The sequence below is a fragment of the Myodes glareolus genome, chromosome 1 (assembly GCF_982192425.1).
Source record: "Myodes glareolus chromosome 1, mMyoGla1.1, whole genome shotgun sequence".
In the NCBI taxonomy this organism is placed as follows: Eukaryota; Metazoa; Chordata; class Mammalia; order Rodentia; family Cricetidae; genus Myodes; species Myodes glareolus.
Genome location: NC_142026.1, coordinates 78631643 through 78649157, shown reverse-complemented (window position 1 = coordinate 78649157; position 17515 = coordinate 78631643). Strand labels below are relative to the sequence as shown.

Below are 17515 nucleotides of genomic sequence, written 5' to 3'. Positions count from 1 at the left end.
TTTGCTTCTATCAGATTAAACTTTGCTTAGTTAACTTGGTCAAACACACTGTAAAAATTGAAATTGAAGAACTGAGATGAAATAAATTAGTTTTCTTCAGTGACTGGTATATAAAAAAACATGGATGTCATTTATCTAGAACATGGCCGCAACTTTCTTAAATCATGTCTGCTGTTGTTCAGATTAAGAGCACTTCCAGCAAAAACCAAATACTTCTGAGGTATTACCTAAGAGAGATAAGAGGACTCCTTCATCATTTTCATGTTGATAATCTGATGTACATAAGTGATCAAATAAATAAATAAGATGACAAAATAAATTATCCATAACATCTATAAAGTAATTATTGGGGTTTGATATTTCTTATCCAGAATAAGCAGAATCTGAGCACAATGAAGTCATGACTCACAAGAAAAGGGCACAAAGTGGGAAAACACATAGAAATGAAGCCTGTTATAATTACCAACCACTCATTGACCTTATATAAAACAGCAATGAAACCTTGTAAAATGGAAGAGAGGGTGTGAAAAGCTACAAAAGTGGACACAAGTACCAGAATGCTCTGGGTAGCTCTAGACTCGGGAGAGGTTTTGAGGGAAAATTGATTTCTCCGAATGCACTGAATTTGCTGTTTGTGCCTGTAAAGAATGGCAATCATGAAGCCACTAGACCAGATGATGAGTATAGAAAACAGGACTTCAGGGAATACCAATAATGCTGTGTACAGAGAGTCTACAATTTTATCACGACCCAAAGTGGAACAGAATGTAAAATGTCTTTTCTCTGTTGTATTTTTCTGACCTTTTTTGATATGAACAAACACAGGGAAAATAAAATTTATGATGCTGTACAGGACCCAGCAGAGAGAAATAGAGAAACCAATGTAATTTGGAGATTTGAATTTAATGTTCTTCCAAAAGGAATTATGTGAACTGATGGTGATGGCCTGGTAGACACTCAAGAGGCAGGTAGTTCCCATAGACATGCTTCTTCCAAGTCTTTGAATATATAAGAAAAGTTTGCACATAAAATCATTGAAAAATTGTTTCATCCCAAAAGCTGCTATTGTATGGGGCACACCTTTAGAGAGGATGATCAAAAAGTTGGCTATGATCAAATGTGTGAGGATCAAATCTGTAGGCTTCAATGTGCAATTATTATAGTAAATAATTAGATATTTAGAAAGAAGGGAAACATTTCCCAGAATCCCAACAGTACTTTGTGTTAAGAACATTACTCTTGCTGCAAAATTCCCCAAATCCATTTTGTCTTTTAATAACATTTTCCTAAAAGTATAACAACAATTGCATCTCTGAGCAAAATGATGAAATCCAGATTTTCATGCCTAGGAAGTCAATATGGGAGAACATCTTGAGTACAGGAAAAGAAAACTATTAACAATAAAGGAAACTCATTAACAAAATTTTTCCTAGAATGTCATATATCTTAGTAAAAATAATAACTGTCTTAATGACTGCTACAGTCTGTAAAGGCACATATTTCTAAGGTAAATATCCAGATATCTTTCTGAGAATATTCAGCAATTAAAATAAAAATTATTACCTTTAAAAAATAAATGATTTTCCTCAGAAAATGAAGAGAACACTAAATTGTTCATTATTTGGAAAAAAAATTGAGAACCGCTCATATCAGAAAAGAAAAGATTTTTCATTAACATTTTTGTGAGGAAACAAACCCATTCTCAGAAGCTTTCTCATCTGAAGATTAAATATAGATAAAGAATATGTTATAAGAACAATGTATATATTTATCAGTGTTTCAGCAACATAGTAATTATTGCTAGCATAAAATATATTGATCATAAGAATCAAAAACCAAATTTGATGATGTTATGCTGAAATTCAGTTCTAATTCATTTTCTCCTTCTTACTCTCACATGCAAGCAATATCTACAAATAAATATTTTAAAAGAAATTTTGACTGAATGAAATCTGAGTTGGAAGAAAGGTACCTTGAATGGGTTTGGAAGGCTGCTGGTATTTTTCTATGACAGATGTTATTCAACCACAGATCTATGTCATAAAGTCAACCATGAAATACCCATGAAGATTAATGATGATGACAAAATTAAACAACATGATTTTCAATAAATCATTTATAACATATTGATAAATTTTTAATTTTTTAATTTTTGGTCTCCATTAGATAAATAAACTGGTAAAGAATGATATTCATCAAAATATGCAATCTTAAAAAAAGGAGACAGTTGAAAGTCTTAAATTTTTGCCATCAGTGTTACTCACCCTCAAGGAGTTTCTGGTTTGCTATAACTACTGAACACACACAAAGTGATGGTGCTGATGAGATCATTATCCCAGATCTTGCAGAAAAAAAATTGTGCTGAAACTGTGGGAAATGTCTAATCTGAGATTTGCCAAAACCTGGAGACACCTAGAAAGACAGTAACTTAGAAGTGAAATACACACCATGCTAGAAAATCAAGTTTAATGACCTTAATTCATCTTCAGTTTTTAAAAGTAGAGGTGATATGCAGAAGAATCAGTTCTTCCAGCATTCCATCTTCATCCTGAGGGTCCCTAGATTCATTCTATTTCTTAGTCCTCAGAATCATACTGCCAGTTTTCTATGACTCTTACCTTTAGGTTCTACACAGAATTTAACATTCTGAAGAAGAGCACCCCGTAGAGTGACATTTATCACATCAACTGAAATCATGTATTTTCACTGATAGGGACTAACTTAAGATTTTGTTATGGAGAAAGGTTCCTTGCAGTCAAATTTAAAAACAGTAAACAGAATTTCCAATCTCATTCTTACAACACCTTCTGTGATTTCATTAATGTTTGATATAAAAGGTGGTGTTTTGTTCATTGTCAAGACAAGGTCTGTAGAAATATTTGGTCAATGATTGTCAAAATTTATAACAGTTTTGAGCAGTAGGAAGACTTGAGAAATGTGAACAAGAAAAAGATTCATGTAACAAGTCATATAGGGTTGGGCTAAACAGTTCTGTAAGATGCATTTTCAGAGTCTCAGTTCATGCATATATTTATTAATAATTTTAAATTAGATCCTAACTTTCTGACATTACAAAACAAATCAGTACTAACTTATAATCCAATATAATATAAATTAAACTTGTCAGAATCATATTTCATGAGTACAACATGGACACAGTATTTACATTTTACCAAATATAATTTTGTCACACATGGAAAAAACAGTGGACTCACCCAGAAGAATTGTTGGGCAATATTACATTGACACTTAAAATATGAAAAGCAATATGTGATAAAATAACATGTCATAGAAATCAACTTATTTCTGTAATAGTGAGGTAATTCAGTCATTAAACTGTTTTCTGTAAATATGGAATTAATTCAGTTTCCAGAATTCACATTGAAGTTATGGTTGTGGTGGCACACACATGTATCTGAGCAATGAGGAGACATGGACAAGAAGATTCCTGGGCTCATTTATCAGCCAACTTAGCCAACTCAGAGTTTCAGGCCAGAGAGAATCTCCCACAATTCCAAAAAAGGTAATGAAAGAGAAAGGAACATAGGAGCCAGAGAGATTAAAGACAATACAGAAGGTGATCATAGGTGCTCACAGAGACTTAAACATGGGAGTGACCTAGACACTCTGCATATATGTTACAGTTGTGTAGTTTGGTCCTCTTGTGTTACTACTTATTGTGGGAACATAAACTGTCTCTGGCTCTTTTATTGGGTTTTAGGACCCTACTCCTTATGCTGGTTCACCTTGCCCAGTTTTTATATCAGAGGAGGTTCTTAGTCTTATTGGAACTTTACCTGTCCTTTTTAGGAGACAGATGGAAGAAGAGGTGATTCAAGTCTTGGAGGGAGAAAGGGAGAGAAGAACTGTAGTGGGAAAATGGAGGATGCTGTGACAGAATGTAAAATAAAGAGATGAATAATAATGCCAAGTAAAATGGCCTATAGAACAACAATGTATGGTGCTCCAACTATAAACACATACACCCATTTATGCAGACACAAGAATGCAGATGCAAAGACTCATAAAATACAAAAAAGAAATAAAAGTATTACTAATTTCAGATCAAGACCTGTATTTTCATATGACTATGATTGGTCAAACTATTTATTTATTAATTGAAATTTATAAACAACCCTAAATACAATACAAATGAATCTCATTATATATAAAACACTGTGCTCTGAAAATTTGAATTATAAAGATTAATATCAGACAAATGATGGTTTCTTTGCCCTATGGGGTATAAGTTCCATTTTAAATAAATTTGAAAAGCACCTCCCAATGATAAAAGTAGCATTGCCATAACAGCAAACTAAAGGAAATAACATAAGATATTTGTACCAACTGAGCACTATGCTAGTTTTACAATGAAAGTCACCATGCTGTGAACACTTTTTTCCCAAGTTAAAGAGTGAGAGCAATCTGAACAGTCATAATCAGTGACATTAGTGTAGTTACAGCTCCTGGCTGGGTCATGAATGCAGTGCTACATTATAATATTCTTTATTCTAGAAAACATGCTTCACTCCAGGGTTAGATGATTTTTGTAGTTCTTTGACAATCTGTATCATGAACATAAAACCATTATTCTATCAGCTATTATAGTCATAACAAATAGTCATCCATCATTTATTCAAAATGTTTACATTGAAATATTAAATGCCTAATTTCTATAATCCTTAAGTACATTTGAGATCAGATTTCAACATGATTTAAAATCCCCCAAATTCTGGATCAAAAAAATTATTACATTATCTTAGTTATATGTAAAAGTTCAGGAAACAATTTTTTCAGTGTTTTTAAGAGGGCATAGAAAGTCTTCATCTCCATTAGCAAAATTTGTTCTACATCTGTTTCTATCCCAGAATTCATTCTCTATTTTTTATTACTTACCTAATCTCCCTTATTTACTGATCTGTCTTCAAGGCTGAAATTCAAATGCTCACTTGCCTCCTGCTTTCTTAGGAACCTTCTCTCAGTGTGCAGCTCCTGAAGTCCTTACAGGCACCACTGTGGATGAGAATAGCATCTCAATGCCAAGATAAAGTCAATATCCCTGTGACCTCATGTCCCTTCTGAACCACAATTTTCATTTCATCTGTAGTGGAAGTTACAGTGCTGGCTTTGGGAGGAGAAACTCTGAAACTTCTTCAGTTGCTAATTGCCAAAAGCAATCATGAAATTCTTGTGTGTATCTTCAGAGGTACTGCACACTGGGGAGAATCTCTTACTTTTCTATTATTCTTGAAGGATGATGAAGAGGAAAGATGCAAGGAGCATATATTTCTGTGATGTATGAGTCTTGAAAAATCGTTGTAATCCATTGGACTTCATTTTTTCTGTGTTTTTCCTCCAAAAGATAGGTTAATTATTCCTTTTCATATCCTACAGATGCCCCATTGTGCAACACTCAACAGAGCAAAGTTAATCAGCAACTCATCATTTTGATATCAAGTAAGTAAGGAAAATATGATGTCATATTCTGCATTAAGAATAAATGTCAAGTTTGACGGTACACTTTTTAAATTCTAGCTCTAAGAGGCAGAGTCAGGTAGGCCTCTTTGTGTTAAGGTTCACTGTAGTCTATAAAACAAATTCAAGGGTAGCCAGGACTATCTACCTAGAAAGATCATGTGTTAAAGTTAAAACAAGAGAGGAAAAGAAAAAAAGAAAAGAAATCAACTGAAAAATTAAGAAGGAATTGCATTAAAAGTCATGTTAATTAAACTTAAATCATTACCCCCAAATTAACAGGCTGTGTGAACACAATTTAATGGGACTAAAAATATCTATACTAATTTGAAAAATAAAGAACATTAATAGTTTAGCAAACAGAACACAAATGCCTTTAGCTTTAACATTATCCTTCTTCCCTTAAGCATACTCCTATCATGATTTTAAACAATAGAAATGTTAGAAATATTCAGTCCACATTTTCCTACATCATGTTTGTTCATCTACACCACTTAGCTCTCAGAATTCACTGAGTTTCTATAATTATTTGGAGGCCAATGGAAGCAGAGATAACTGTTGAGCACAAAGTAGGATTGAAGAAATAGATAAGATTAGCCAATTGAAAATGGGAATAATGTATAATATAGGCACAGTAGCTGTAAATAATGAATGAAAATTATTTCTTTCAATCATGTGCTTTACCACGAATGTACACTTCTGTTAAAAGCAGTTAAGTTGAAATGACACAGAATACCGATATGCTGTTGCAGGGAATTAAGAAATCTTCAGTGTTCTAAATTACAGCACTGTATCATCTTGGTCCATGCAATAATGTTTCTGGTGACTACATATCTACTGAGGACTATTGCTGATTTGCAAACATATTTAGTGATGTGATGTTTACAGTAAATACAAGTTAAACAAACTGAGAAATTTCATACTATTGCATACACTGGGACTTAGAGGTGATATTCTTAATTGCCCTTAGTTTTTTATACAGACAACTAATTCAACTGTAAGAATTAACTACCACAGCAAATTCCCTAGAATATAGATTTTTCCACCTACAGCCTAGAGATCTATGTAGATGGAGGGAAGCATGCCAATATACTAATAAATGGGTTAAGGTATAGAAGCTTATGAGCTGGCAATAAGGTAATGGAGAACAGTTGAGTACAGAAAGCTTCTGGGGTAGAATAAGAGGAAGAGGAGCCTGAGATGTCTGAAGATTTTTCTTACAACTTAAAGTAATTTTGGACAAAACATGCTTCCCTACTCATTGTAATAAAACACAGAATTTGCTTCCTACATAATATGAAGTGTGTATAAGTACTATAATGTCTTATATCCATCAAATGTGTACAAAGAAGGTTATGAAGACCCTAGAATGTTCAGTATTTATAGCCTGAGACAGAGAGAATGACTTGGAAGTCTCAGCTGAAAAAGCTCATCAATTTACTAAGCTATAGGGTAGATGAGATAAGTGTTAGGCATCTTACAGTTGGACACTAATAGAGGTAATATACTAAAGGAATATTAAACTCATGGTTCAGAAGGGATACAGACAATTAAGTATTTTGAGCCCTGATATGAATTGATAGGGAAAGGCAAAGGGTAGGCAATATTAGGGACACAGCTCTAAGAAAAGCCAGGATGAATAGTCTGCCAGTCTTATAGGAACCTTCAATTCTATTTTGAAAGGTCTGTAAGATGATAGTGGTCACACAGAACACATAATAAGCACTTTTAGGGTATTATTGAATGATTTCAAATGTCCATTTCAAGTAAATAGTACAGACTTTTTTTATTCTTCTTCAACACACAAGTATATAAGGGGAATATTTCTTAATTACTATTATCCATTTTTTATTTATCTTAAATTCTGATCAGTTTCCCTTCTCTTCTATCCCATTGCCTCCCACTGCCTCTTTTCTACCCCATTCACTCCTCCTCAGTCTCCTTTCAGAAAGAAACAGGCTTTCCATGGACACCAGTAAAGTATGGCATATCAGGTTGGGGAAGGACCAAGGTGCTCTCCTATATCAATGCTGAGAGAGGAAATGCATTGCAAAAAATAGGTTTCTAAAGTGTCAATTAATCTACCAAGGACAGGTTCTGATTCCACTACTAAGAGTCCCACAAAAAAACCAAGAAGCACAATTTTCATACTGCATGTGATCAAACTAGAGAAATGGTCTATTTTTTATTAAAAATTTCCACCTCCTCTTTCCTCCCATTTCCCTCCCCCTCCCTCCACTTTTCTTTCCCTTTCCCCTCCAGTCCAAAGAGCAGTCAGGGTTCCCTACCCTGTGGGAAGTCCAAGGTCCTCCCCCCTCTATCCAGATCTAGGAAGGTGAGCATCCAAACAGACTAGGCTCCCAAAAAGCCAGTACATGCAGTAGAATTAAAACTCAGTGCCATTGTCCTTGGCTTCTCAGTCAGCCGTCATTGTCAGCCACATTCAGAGTATCCAGTTTGATCACATGCTCCATCAGTTCCAGTCCAGTTGGCCTTGGTGAGCTCCAATTAGATCAGCCCCATCGTCTCAGTGGATGGGCGCACCCATTGTGGTCCTGACTACCTTGCTCATGTTCTCCCTCCTTCTTTTCCTCATTTGGACCTTGGGAGCTCAGAACAGTGCTCCAATGTGGGTCTCTGTCTTTATCTCCATACTTTGCCAGATGAAGGTTCTATGGCGATATGCAAGATATTCATCAGTGTGGCTATAGAATAGGGCCAGTTCACACACCATCTTCTCAGCTGCCCAAGGAACAAGCTGCGGACATCTCCTTGGACACCTGTGAACCCCTATAGAGTCAAGTCTCTTGCCAACCCTAAAATGGCTCCCTTAATGTAGATATCTACTTCCCTGCTCCCATAGCCACACTTCTTCCATCCCAACCATTCCATTCCCCCAAGCTCTCCCGAATCCTCCCCTTCTCCCTTCTCCCTTTTCTCTCCCCATCTCCCTTGCCCCGACCCCACTTCTACACCCAAGTTCCCAATTTTTGCCTGACAATCATGACTACTTCCAAAATCCAGGAGTATAACTATATGTTTTTCTTTGGGTTCACCTTCTTATCTAGCTACTCTAGGATTCCGAAATATAGACTCAATGTCCTTTATTTATGGCTAGAATCCACTTATGAGTGAGTACATATCATGTTCACCTTTTGGGGTCTGGGTTACCTCACTCGGATAGTGTTTTCTACTTCCATCCATGTGCATGCAATATTCAAGATGTCATTGTTTTTTACCACTGAGTAGGACTTTAATGTGTATATATATTCCACACTTTCTTCCTTTATCCATTCTTCCATTGAGGGTCATCTAGGTTGTTTCCAGGTTCTGGCTATTACAAATAATGCTGCTATGAACATAGTTGAACAAATGCTTTTCTAGCAATTTAGGGCATCTCTGGGGTATATTCCCAAGAGTGGAATTGCAGGGTCCTAAGGGAGGTTGACTCCCAGTTTCCTGAGATACCGCCACACTGATTTCCACAGTGGCTGCACAAGTTTGTATTCCCACCAACAATGGATGAGTGTTCCCCTCACTCCACATTCTCTCCAGCATAGGCTATCATTGGTGTTTTTGAGTTTGACTATTCTGACAGGTGTAAGATGGTATCTCAAAGTTGTTTTGATTTGCATTTCCCTGATCGCTAAGGAGGTAGAGCATGACCTTTAGAGCATTTTGGCCATTCGAAATTCATCTGTTGTGAATTCTCTGTTCAGTTCAGTACTCCATTTTTTAATTGGGTTAATTAGAGTTTTAGCGTCTAGTTTCTTGAGTTCTTTGTATATTTTGGAAATCAGACCTTTATCTGATGAGAGGTTGGTGAAGATCTTCTCCCAGTCAGAAGGTAGCCTTTTTGTCTTTCTTACAGTTTCCTTTGCTATATCTTGTAGACTACTTCCCACTTTCTCTTCTATCAGGTTCAAAGTGGACGGATTAATGTTGATGTCTTTAATCCATTTGGACTTGATTTTTGGGCATGGCGATAGATATGGATCTACTTTCATTCTTTTACAGGTTGACATCCAGTTATGCCAGCACCATTTGTTAAAGATGCTTTCCTTCTTCCATTGTATACCTTTAGCTCCCTTGTCGAAAATTAGGTGTTCATAGGTTTGTGGGTTAATATCCGTGTCTTCTATTTGATTCCACAGGTCGACTTCTCTGTTGTTATGCCAATACCAAGCTGTTTTCAATACTGTAGCTCTGTAATAGAGTTTGAAGTCAGGGATGGTAATGCTTCCAGAAGTTCTTTTATTGTATAAGATTGTTTTGGCTATCCTGGGTTTTTTGTTTTTCCATATAAACTTGATTAGTGTTCTCTCAAGGTCTGTGAAGAAGTTTGGTGGGATTTTGATGGGGATTGCATTGTATCTATAGATTGCTTTTGGTAGAATTGCCATTTTTACTATGTTGATTCTCCCAATCCAAGAGCAGGGGAGGTCTTTACACTTTCTGGTATCCTCCTCAATTTCTTTCTTCAAGGACTTAAAGTTCTTGTCAAATAGGTCTTTCACTTCCTTGGTTAGAGTAACCCCAAGATATTTTATGCTCTTTGTGGCTATCGTGAAAGGTGATGTTTCTCTGATTTCCCTCTCTGCTTCTTTATCCTTTGTGTATAGGAGGGCCACTGATTTTTTGGAGTTGATCTTGTATCCTGCCACATTACTAAAGGTGTTTATCAGGTGTAGGAGTTCTTTGGTAGAGTTTTTGGGGTCACTTATGTATACTATCATATCGTCAGAAAATAACGAAAGTTTAACTTCATCCTTTCCAATACGAATTCCCTTGATCTCCTTATGTTGTCTTATTGCTATTGCTAGAACTTCAAGCACTATATTGAAGAGGTATGGGGAGAGTGGACATCCTTGTTGCGTTCCTGATTTTAGTGGAAAGGCTTTGAGTTTCTCTCCATTCAGTTTGATGTTAGCTGTTGGCTTGCTGTATATTGCTTTTATTATATTTAGGTATGATCCTTGAATCCCCAGTCTCTCCAACACCTTTATCATAAATGGGTGTTGAATTTTGTCAAATGCTTTTTCAGCATCTAGTGAGATGATCATATGGTTTTTTTTCTTTCAGTTTATTTATATGATGGATTACATTGATAGATTTGCGTATGTTGAACCAGCCCTGCATCTCTGGAATGAAGCCGATTTGATCATAATGAATAATTTTTCTAATGTGTTCTTGGATTCGGTTTGCCAGTATTTTATTGATAATTTTCGCATCGATGTTCATGAGTGAGATTGGCCTGTAATTCTCTTTCTTGGTTGTGTCTTTGTGTGGTTTTGGTATTAGAGTAACTGTAGCTTCATAAAAGGAGTTAGGCAATGACTCTTCTGTTTCTATATTGTGGAATACGTTAAGGAGTATAGGTATTAGCTCTTCCTGGAAGTTCTGGTAGATTTCTGCATTGAAACCATCTTGTCCTGGGCTTTTTTCGGTCGGGAGATTTTTGATAACAGCTGCTAATTCTTCGTGACTAACAGGTCTATTTAGATTGTTCACCTGTTCTTGGTTAAACTCTGGTATATGGTACTTATCTAAAAAAATGTCCATTTCTTTTACATTTTCCAACTTTGTGGCATATAAACTTTCATAGTAAGATCTAATGATTCTCTGAATTTCCTCTGTGTCTGTGGTTATGTCCCCCTTTTCATTTCTGATCTTATTAACTTGCATGTTCTCTCTCTGCCGTTAGATTAATTTGGATAGGGGTTTGTCAATCTTGTTGATTTTCTCCAAGAACCAGATTTTTGATTCATTGATTCTTTGAATTGTTTTCTGTGTTTCTATTTTGTTGATTTCAGCCCTCAGTTTGATTATTTCCAGTCTTCTAGACCTCCTGGGTGAATCAGCGTCTTTTTTTTCTAGAGCTTTCAAGTGTGCTCTTAAGTCTCCAATGTGTGCTTTCTCCGTTTTCTTTAATTGGGCACTTAGTGCTATGAACTTTCCTCTTAGCACTGCTTTCATAGTGTCCCATAGGTTTGAGTATGTTGTGTCTTTGTTTTCCTTAAATTCAAGGAAAAGTTTAATTTCTTTCTTTATTTCTTCCTTGACCCAGGGGTGATTTAGTAGTTGACTGTTCAACTTCCATGAGTTTGTTGGCTTCCTGGGGGAAGCATTGCTGTTGAATTCTAATTTTACTCCATGGTGATCTGACAAGACACAGGTGGTTACTAATATTTTTTTGTATCTGTGGAAGTTTGCTTTGTTACCGAGTATGTGGTCAATTTTCGAGAAGGTTCCATGAGCTGCAGAGAAAAAGATATATTCTTTCCTATTTGGGTGGAGTGTTCTATAGATGTCTGTTAAGTCCATTTGATTCAATACCTCCAATAAATCTCTTAATTCTCTGTTTGGTTTCTGTCTGATTGACCTGCCCATTGGTGAGAGAGGAGTGTTGAAGTCTTCTACTATTAGTGTGTGTGGTTTGATGATTGCCTTGAGTTCTAGAAGAGTTTCTTTTACATATGTGGGTGCCTTTATATTAGGAGCATAGATATTTAGGATTGAGACTTCCTCCTGATGAATTGTTCCAGTTATGAGTATGAAATGTCCATCTCCATTTCTTCTGATTGATTTTAGTTTGAAGTCAATTTTGTTAGATATTAGAATGGCCACACCCGCTTGTTTCATAGGTCCATTTGCTTGGAAAACCTTTTCCCAACCCTTTCCTCTGAGTAGGTGTCTGTCTTTGTGGTTGAGGTGTGTTTCTTGTAAACAGCAGAATGTTGGATCCTGTTTTCGTATCCAATCTCTAATTCTGTGCCTCTTTATAGGTGAATTGAGTCCATTGATATTAAGTGATATTAATGACCAGTGGTTGTTGACTCCGGTCATTTTTTTTTTTTTTAGGTAGTAGAGTGTATGTGTTTTCCTTCTTTGATTTGTGTTTGTGAATGGTCGCTAGATGTTTGAGTTATTGTAGGCAGTGTTGGGAATGTTGGATTCCTTCGGTAGTGATTTTCCTTTTAATATTCTCTGTAAGGCTGAATTAGTAGCTACGTATTGTTTAAATTTGTTTTCATCCTGGAATATTTTTTTTTCTGTTAATAGTGAATGATAGCTTGGCTGGGTATAGTCGTCTGGGTTTGCATCCATGGTCTCTTAGTTTCTGCAGTACCTCTATCCAGGATCTTCTGGCTTTAATGGTTTCCATAGAGAAATCCGGTGTAAGCCTGATAGGTTTACCTTTATAAGTTACTTGACCTTTTTCCTTTGCAGCTCTTAAAATTTTTTCTTTAATCTGTATGTTTTGTGTTTTGATTATTATATGGCGAGGGGATGTTTTTTTCTGATCCAGTCTATTTGGTGTTCTGTATGCTTCTTGAACCTTCATAGGAATTTCTTTCTTTAGGTTGGGAAAGTTTTCTTCTCTAATTTTGTTGAATATATTTTCTGGGCCTTTGATCTGCAGTTCTTCTCCTTCTTCAATCCCTATTATTCTTAGATTTGATTTTTTTATTGTGTCCCAGATTTCCTGAATGTTTTGTGAAGAGAATTTGTTGGATTTGCCGTTTTCTTTGACCAGAGCATTTATTTTCTCTATGGTATCTTCAGAATCTGAGATTCATTCTCCTATCTCTTGTCTTTTATTGGTTATGCTTGATTCTGTAGTCTCCGTTCATTTACCTAGGTTTCCATATCCAGCCGGTTCTCGGTTTGTGTTTTCTTCATTGCCTCCATTTCAGTTTTCAATTCTTGAACTGTTTCCTTTACTTATTTGATTGTTTTTTCTTGGTTTCTCAGGGTCTCATTCACGGATTTATTTATTTCTTCAAACTTTTTGCTATATTTCTCATCTAATTCTATACTCATTTCTTCAAACTTTTTGTTATATTTCTCATCCAATTCTTTAAGGGAGTTATTCATATCCTGTTTAAGGGACTCTATTGCTTTCATAATGGCACTTTTTTCCACTTCTTCTGGGTTAAGGTATTCAAGTCCTTCTATTGTAGGGTCGTTGGGATCTAGTGTTTTCATGTTGTTTTTCAGATTGTTGGAGGAGGTCTTGCCTTGGCGTCTGCCCATCTCTTACTTCAAATGTTCTCTATTGAAACTTCTGTTACCGGGTCAGGTTCCCTTCTTGGGCAGGGACTTCACTGACAGAATGCCCACCTTTCCTCAGGCAGGCTATTGAAGCACAGGCACTCCCTCTTTCTGGGATGCACTTACAATGCAGGCTCAGCTTGCAAGGCAGCTGAGCTGGGGAAATTTTATGGCCCCAGGGGGAAGGGAGAAATATAGGAATTCGTACTTGGATTGGAGCTGGGATGGCAGGCGTGAGTGGGGTGCCAGTACTGCAGGGTGACCTGGGCGTCTATGTGGTCGGGGAACACCCAAGTTCCTCTTCACTGGGACCCTGCCATGGGCCCGAAGCACACTCACCCCTCCTATGGCCCTCTGCTAGAAGTCAGGGCCCCTGCTGGTCAGGAATGTGGCTGAGCTGGCACCTGATCCACCTGTCCTCAGGGAGGCCTTTATGACCCAGGAACTGCCTCCAGACAGTATGTGCCTACAGCCCAGGCCCAGCTTGCAAGGCAACTGAGCTTGGGAAATTTTATGGCCCCAGGGGGAAGGGAGAAATATTGGAATTCGTACCTGGATGGGAGCTGTGATGGCAGGCGGGAGGGGGCAGCCAGCACTGCAGGGCGACCTGGGTGTCTATGGGGTCGGGGAACGCCCAAGCTCCTCCTCACCAAGACCCTGCCATGGGCCCGAAGCAAAATCACCCCTCCTATGACCCTCTGCTAGAAGTCAGGGCCCCTGCTGGTCAGGAATGTGGCTGAGCTGGCATCTGGTCCACCTGTACTCAGGCCATATTAATTATTTTAAATGATGATTATCTAAGAACCAAAGAACTTAAATTGCCAATGTTTCAAACTGTGTGATGTAGGAGGATGGCACACTTGTTCATCCCAGCCACCTGACTAGCTTAGCCCCGCAGATATTGTATTAATTAAACACTGCTTGGCTTATTACCATTAACTTCTGATTGGCTAATTCTTAAATTTTCATTTAACCCATTTCTATTAATCCATGTATTTCTATGTGGTGGTGGCTTACCAGGAAAAATTCCCAGTGTCTGTTTTTGGTGGTTCCATGGCATCTCTATGGCTCTACCCTTCTTTCTCCTGGAATTCAGTTTCATCTTCTTCACATACCTAAGATATATCCTATCAACAGGCCTAGGTAGTTTCCTTATTAAGCAAATGAAAGCAACATACAGACAGAAAGACCTCCTATACCATTTCCCTTTTCTGTTTAAACAAAAAAGAAGGCTTTAACTTTAACATAGTAAAATACATATAACAAAGCAGTTATCAAGTAAGAATTACAGTGACAAAATTTCTACTTACTTTATCTTTTATCATAACTAAGTAAAACTATAACTATAGTTTTTTCAACTCCACAAAGACTCTAGAAGTATATAATATTACCTAAATAAACAGCAGTATATTGTAAGCAACTTCCAAAATTCTAGAATTGACAGAGACATCTCTCTTCCTGGACAGTCACCCAATGTTCTTCTGTACCATTGGGTCATCCATCATCAGCATACTGTCCCATAGTATCCAGCAGACTTTTTCACAAAGCAGGAAATTTCAAACACAGTTTCATCTACACTGGCAGTTTGTGCACCACATTTTTCTGTGTTCTGCAGAATGTTTTGCAGACTGTTCCATGAACCCCAAAGGATCATATCACCTTTAGACAAGTGCACCAGTCATTTCTCTGAGTCTTGCATGTCCAGTTAAGCAGTCCAGGCAAGAGTAAGTTCTTGCCCAAATGTCTAACCAACTCCACAAGGAACCTCTTCAATGACCATATTCCTCTTGAAGTATCTTTGGTGCTGCCAGGAGCAGATGTGACTCATTGTCATGAAAAGTCCTAAGTTCTTAAAACATTGAAATGCTATATTCTGAATGACTCTGAAAGATTTGAAGAATACCTATCTAACTGAAATATATCTCTATACATCTAGAAAATCTAATCAATATGACTACAAACTTGACTATTATAAATAATTATGTAATAACCTATATTTATTAATTATACATTATATTTTTAAATGAACTACACAATCATAATACCTAAATCACGATCAGAAATACAAATACATATAACAAAATTGTTCTTAAATTTGTATCAATAAACCAAGACCAATACCAAAGCAAGTTATTCATCTCTATAGCATATCCCTCTTTAAATGTAAAAGAGCATTTATAAACAATATTTAGGAATACGGCATATTTTTGCCCTACTGCTTCCTGCTGTTTATTGGGGGGAAATATTTTCTTTGTGATGGTTTTTATAGCAACCTTTCAGGGGATCTTGTTCTGTGAAACCATATTGGTCTAGAAGCAATCCACAGGTTCTCATCCTCTGTGGAGACAAAAGAAGAACATCTTTTCCAAAGCCCCATATCCTTAGAAGCAAATTCAGAAGTCAAGATACCTTTATAATATACATGCTAGTTTAGCTTAGCAGCCCATACAATGAAATGCCTGCCTGTACTTAGCTCCTTCACAGTCAATAATTCAAAGGAAACACAATAATATACATAATTCAGACTCTCTATGAATTTTCCATTTTTACGTGACTTATTTTTCTTTACATTTTCTAGTCTATGACCATCTGTACTTTGTCTCTTTAAGGACTTTTTAAAAAGAATTTATTTTATGACTCTCTATACTTTTTTCTTCTCTCTTTGAAGCCTATGTACATTTATTCAACACTGTACCAATTTAGAGTTGTTTTCCATCTGAATTTGTCTCTATTACACATCTGTAATTACTTTCTGACCAGAAGCACTTCTTAAAATGCTAAGCACTTAAGAATTTAAGCTGTGACATTACTAGGTCAAATATGGTACTGTGTGCTGTCTCTGCACAGACCAGCATGGCAGAGCCACTTGCACCTCTGAGCTGCACAAACCACCACAATTTCAGGTACACAGCCCGTCCATGTCACTATTAAGCAAGCTGCAGCACTATGCTCACAAACTGCATCCAAAAGCTCTGTCTCCTGCAAGAGCCAGAGGTTGCACTAGCAGCATAGTTCAGAAAGCCAGTATTTTAAAACTGTGTGGGATTTCTTCCTTTTGGTATGGCTGAGTCAAAAAAAACCTCTTTTAAAGGAGATGTGGTATGCTGCCAGTAAACAGAAAGAATCTGTGTTAAACTCTGTATTTTTCTAGAATTTATTTTCATGCTCTTTCAGGTTTCATGTGGATTTAGTTGACATTGTTGGAGCACTGATTTGTAGTAGGAGGGCCTGCTTGCTCAGCTCGGCTGCCTAACTAGCTTAGCCCTGAAATAATCACACAGAAATTATATTAACTAAGACAATGCTTGACCCATTAATTCTAACTTCTTATTGACTAATTCTTACATCTTAATTTAACCCATTTATATTAATCTGTGTATTGCCATGTATCAATGGCTTACTGGGTAAAATTCCCAGCATCTGTTTCTAGAAGTTCCACAGCATCTCTCTGGCCCCACCCTTCTTTCTCTCAGCATTCAGTCTCTTCTTCCTTACCTACCAAAGTTCTGTCCTATCAACATGCCAAGGCAGTTTCTTTATTAACCAAATGAAATCAACACACAAACAAAAGGGCCTCTTACACCAGTCTGACGTACAAACATCTTCTGCTTTTTATACCCATTAATTAGTTGTCTGAAGAATATATCCTAGATGAAATACTCAACATGATATGATTCAGAGTGCAGAAAGAATCACTTTGCAAGGATGTATCTATCTTGCTTGGAATCACAGCAGTAATTAATTTCAGAATCTGTGAAAATTTGGGATTAGTCTTTATCTCTGTAATAGATATTAACAGAAAAGTTAGATACCAAGAGAAATGATGTTATTTAGTAACTAGTCTCTAACATATAGCACAATCATTTCAATGAAAAGTGATTCCTTACTGTGACTATTTCTGTGCTATTGTGAATAGCAAGGAATTCTAAAAATTGATAAAAAATTATAGACCATCTGGGTTGGAAACTATAAGAAAAAAGCAGCC

General features: G+C 36.7%; 1 protein-coding gene across 1 annotated transcript; it reads right to left on the bottom strand.

Moving 5' to 3' along the window:
* Positions 1-343: 343 nt before the first annotated feature.
* Positions 344-1264, bottom strand: LOC125396697 (vomeronasal type-1 receptor 4-like). Its single transcript, XM_048428705.2, has one exon. The coding sequence runs from the start codon at positions 1262-1264 to the stop codon at positions 344-346; it is 921 nt and encodes a 306-aa protein (XP_048284662.1).
* Between the last annotated feature and the right edge of the window lie 16251 nt (positions 1265-17515).

What these genes read in the sequence shown, in the direction of transcription:
- LOC125396697 (XM_048428705.2), bottom strand. Translation starts at nt 1,264, where the DNA reads ATGGATTTGGGGAATTTTGCAGCAAGAGTAATGTTCTTAACACAAAGT.